The following is a 4927-nucleotide window of genomic DNA, read 5'->3' as shown; positions in this document are numbered from 1 at the left end:
CATCATTTATTTTAATAGTTTAATTATTCATCTATAGACATCTTTCATTGTTATTATACTAATGTACTTTCTCATTGCTAATACTGGCTCTATTACAAATACAAATACAGTATTGTTTTCAATATATGTAGTTATTGGCAATATATGTGATGCTAATTTGGTGTTTACATTTATTGATATTGTGGTTTATAGTAAGCATATTCATAGTAGCAAAATTTTCAAAAAGTGCTGATTTAGTAAAAAATTCAATAATATAGAAAAATGTTTATTAATCTAAATAAAATAAATATAAAATAATCATACCTAGTCAATCCTAGTTTCCAAGACATGACTAATATGGCTTTGATGACAATGTCTACTGGCACAATATTTTCACTAACAGTTTTATTTAAATAGGCTACTCGTATTATTCCTTTTCCGCCACCAATAAAAATTCCTATTGGACCATAAACGTTATCTAACCATCCTGCCATTGGTTCTTCGAACGTTGGGAAAACTAAAATATATTTGTAGACTATTATTATTAGATTATTATTGACTTCTAGTAATAATATCAAGCTATTTCTTGCCCATTCATTATTAACCAAAATGAGGAATGTCGTAAAATTTTATAAACATATATTTTAATATGAGTAATAATGCTTTTTTTAATGTCTAATTAATTTAATTTTCTATGAGAAATGTATGTTTTGTATATAACATTATATATATAAATGTTATATATATAAATATAAGAGTGACGTGATAGACACATTCTGAAAACAGCATTGTTTTCAGCATCCCAAAATCTTAGAAAACCACTCTTCTTTTGCAGGAAATTCTTAGCATGTCAATCAGTGCAATAAACTTTAATTCCACTTCCCTTCTTCTTCTTATAGATGCTTATTAGTATCAAAAATATTAAATTGTGTGATAATTTAATTCGTTACAGTGGATTCTGGGCTCATGTAAAAACTGTGTTTCAAGATCGACAATATATGCAGTGTGCAGTAAATAAATTAAAATGAGTCACACACATCTAAAAGTACTGTTCTCATTATTAAATTTATAGAGGACCCATTTTGGTAAGAAGGGTTTGTGATTTATTTCTGATCTCTCCTTTTATAATAATTGTTCAAAATCGAGAATTTTCACATTATCCCAGTTAACTGTGTAATTGAATTCCAATATATATAATTAATAATAAAGATATTGAAATATCAGAGTTTGTTTTTCTGTGTTCAGAGACCCGTGTTCTTAATTGTCTTTACGTTTGACCTACATATAAAGTATCATACATTTTACAAAAAATTTTATATACAACATTATATTCAATTCGTTTTTATCTTCATGTCTTTTTATTTACAACCGTTTAATCTATTTAAACATCTATACCCAATCAAGAATTCAGTCATCAATAGTTGAAAAACTTTTACAAAGATGCGTTTCTTTATGTGAAGAAAAACGATAATTTTCATATTATTATCCGATTCATCTTCCGATATAACTTTATTATTTCCGAAAATAAATAATGTTATCAACCTCATTTATCCTATTAAAAACAGATACCCATTTTTGATTAATGTTTATACTACAATTTTTTTGTTGAAAATGTGACAGTAAGATGCTTTATCAACAAGATTAAAAATAGTTTCAATTTTATTGTACATGGGATATTCTGAAAAATATCTTCCAGAAAATGTATTTTTATAACACCATTCCGAAAATATTGTGTTATTTTTTTAATCTTTAAAGTAATATTTAAGAAATAAAAAGAGATATACTATTCTCTTTCAATCACAGTAAAATGGAGCCTGTCATGAAAATTATTAAACTTATTTAATAAATTACTGATAGCGTCACCTAGTGTTATTAATAAAATATTTATCATCAACTTTTCGAACATAAAAGGATAATTCTATTCTGATATTATTTCAAATAAAACATGTCTAGAAACATATTTGATTTAAATGTATTACATAGATACACAAATAAAAATATTTATATACAAGTGTATCGTACATTAGGTACATCTTATCTAAACCAAAAATATTATTTTAACAAATAAAAGTTGTCCAAAAACAGATATGAGATCACACAAATTGCCAAGTATTTGATTAGACATAGAGAATAGAAACAAAAATATTTTATTCCAAACCAGAAAAATATATTTTTTTAATAAATCTTTTTAATAATTTAAATTATTTAAAATTATATGCAGCAAATTAGTGCAAATGCCCGGCTTACGCTGGGCACAGGCGACTTCTTTTGGGCCTGGAATTCCTCGAGCCCGAACAGGTTTGGCAACTCCAAGCCAGAGATCTCCTTCTGGGGGACGACAGGTTTTGGCTGACTTAGAATTAACACGGCCGGGAAGACACAATGGACCTCGTCTGCATGTCGTTGGTGGACCTCCGATAGGAGGCTGCCTCCCGAGTGTATTATTATTATTATTATTATAATATGCAGCAAAAGTTTAATGCCATTGTCTTTCCAAATAATTTTGTAAAACAAACTTAAAGTTATTAAAATAATCAATAGAATCATAATGAAGCAAAAACTTGGCCATTGTGTAAAATTTTTTCTTTTTTTAAAATGATTAGTGTCTCAATAACTATTGCGAAGATCGCCAAATGGTAGAGGACTTTTTTGCTCAATTTGGTCCACATTACCTGCCCACAAGCGCTGTACTATTGAGACACCCTGTGTCCCCTCTTTTAGACGTGCGTGGATATAAAGCGGGCAGCGGCATAGAAAAACGTTAGCAGTAATATGTTAGCAGTAAACAAATCAATATACTTTATCATGATAACATAAGCTGCAGTAGCGAATAAAACATATTGATTTGCTTACTGCTAACGTTTTTCTATGGCTGCCATATGTTTTTCCAGGCTGCATCTTGCTTTTTCAACTGTGATTGTTCGATTTACCGCCTACGTCTTTCTACGTATCTAAATTACTAACTTATATTTTTATGTGACCTTTTATACAACTTATTCTAAAAAATAATAGAGGAAATATATTATTATAAACTTTAATATTTTATAAATAGCACATGCTTATATTATGGAACAAGTTTCATGTAATTCTTAGTTGATCTTTGCTATTGCATCAAATTGAAAAAATAAAAATTAAGATGTTTGGGTCGTATATACGAGGAAGGTCACTCCACGTATTAGTTTTTTAATGTTTATTTTTAATGTGACTTGTATAATACACAAGAAAAGATTTATACGAACTTGGTTGCGTCAATAATGTGATATATGAGAGGACTCGACCTCTTATCGTCTCGCGGAGAACTCGGCCTCACGATAACTTTCGAGAACTCGATTTTAACGTGCGCACGCTTCGCTAAGAGAATCGTATGTATCTGTCTGGGCTCTTCGGGGCTGTCTCTTATATAGGGAAAAGGCTCGCCTCTCGGCGAGCAACCCATGAGTCATGCGAGACTCAGCCGACGTCGCCCGCGGTAAGGCTGACACCAAACTCGGCTATTACTTTATTTATTCAAAACGATGCTTTCTTTATTGTTTGTCCGCTGTGTCTGCTTACCGCTGCGTTCGGCGACGCGGAATGTATAGAACTAAACTAGTCACAAAAATTAAAGGATATTAAAAAAATTCCAAATTTTTAGGTGATTTTCAACAGACTGTAACTTGAAGAAAAATGGTCGTACAGAAAATTTAAAAAAAGGAAATTGTAGCTTCACGTGTCTAGTTTTCAGATCTGGATTTGAAATTTTTTTTACATGCGCGGTTTATAAATAATCGTAAGAAAACCACCGGAAAAAAAATTTTTCAAATTTTTGCTCGTCTTAAAAACTGTCTATGGACTTCAATAAATTTTATCGCGAATCAAACGTTGGAGAGGCGATGCATACTTTATTTAATTGTAACATATGTAAGTGCATATATAAGCACAACGTAGTGTAAGATATTCGGCATGTTCGGTTATTCGAATATGATCGTTGGTCGTTATAATATAATTAGCGCACCCGGTATGTGCCGAAAGCGCCGAATTCCTCAGCTGTCAACACGCAACCGTGTCGCGCATGATCGTAGATCGGAATTGAGAACAACAGCGATCACTGGACCCGCAAAAATGTAACACACTCGAGTTCCGATCGTCGAAGAATAAAGGCTTTTTTTTTGTACCGCTTTTAAGTTTCGTGTGATATATAATAAATCTTCTTATTAACTTTAAGCGCGTTATCGAACTTAGTCTTATCACAATCACTGCTTATAACTCCGATCTGCATCCGCATCTCCCTCTGAACAATCTAAGCCTGACATCAGAAAGAAATCGTAACAGAGATCATCATAATATAAGACATTTTACAGTAAGTACTATCGTTAGATGAGTGCCGCCGCACAGGACGTTCAACGAATATCAGAACTTATAGTGCCGTGATTGCCGCCTATAGCGGTAACGGATTTGTGGATATAATAATTTTATTAAAAAATGTTTTCAAATCAAAACTTAAAAATATAGTAATCTGAAACGAGAGCCACCATAACTGATTTTTTGTTACGTCATAACAAATAATAATAACTGCGAATAACTGCGTTGTATAAGCGTGTAAACCGGAATTGATCGGATCGATATGAAAAGAACATATAAAAAGACGAGATCCGACAAGCAAGGACAGATTTTTTCGCCCGAGCTTATCGCACTGATCTAGAAACTTTGCCACACCAGATAATCTTTACTTACAATTAGTAAGTTGACGTGAAGAGGAGGCGAAGGAGTTTCCTACCTCCGCTGCGGACGTTCCCGGTAGTTTACTTGATAATCGGCCCTGAGGTATGGCCAACTTCCGACTTTCGCGTTGACAATTGACGTGTAATGTTTTTATTTGATCATAGTACTCACGTCAGTGAGCGAGAGTCGGAAGTTAGCCACACTGCAGGGCCGAAATTAAAAAGGTAGTAGCCGCCCGCAAAACTTT

At 32.3% G+C, this 4927-nt stretch overlaps 1 protein-coding gene across 1 annotated transcript in view; it reads right to left on the bottom strand.

Annotated features, from left to right (window-relative positions):
* The window catches only part of LOC105457578, a 19550-nt gene extending 16339 nt beyond the window's left edge, over positions 1-3211 (bottom strand). Inside the window, exon 1 of the mRNA XM_011702321.1 lies at positions 2833-3211. Coding sequence (XP_011700623.1) covers positions 2833-2877 — 45 coding nt within the window. The 5' untranslated portion in view covers positions 2878-3211. The remainder of the gene's footprint in view (positions 1-2832) is intronic.
* Positions 3212-4927: the final 1716 nt, after the last annotated feature.

Source organism: Wasmannia auropunctata, unplaced genomic scaffold (genome assembly GCF_000956235.1).
Source record: "Wasmannia auropunctata unplaced genomic scaffold, wasmannia.A_1.0 LD335207.1, whole genome shotgun sequence".
Taxonomy (NCBI): Eukaryota; Metazoa; Arthropoda; class Insecta; order Hymenoptera; family Formicidae; genus Wasmannia; species Wasmannia auropunctata.
The sequence above is the reverse complement of the archived record's forward strand: the minus strand, read 5'-3'. Positions and strand labels throughout refer to the sequence as shown.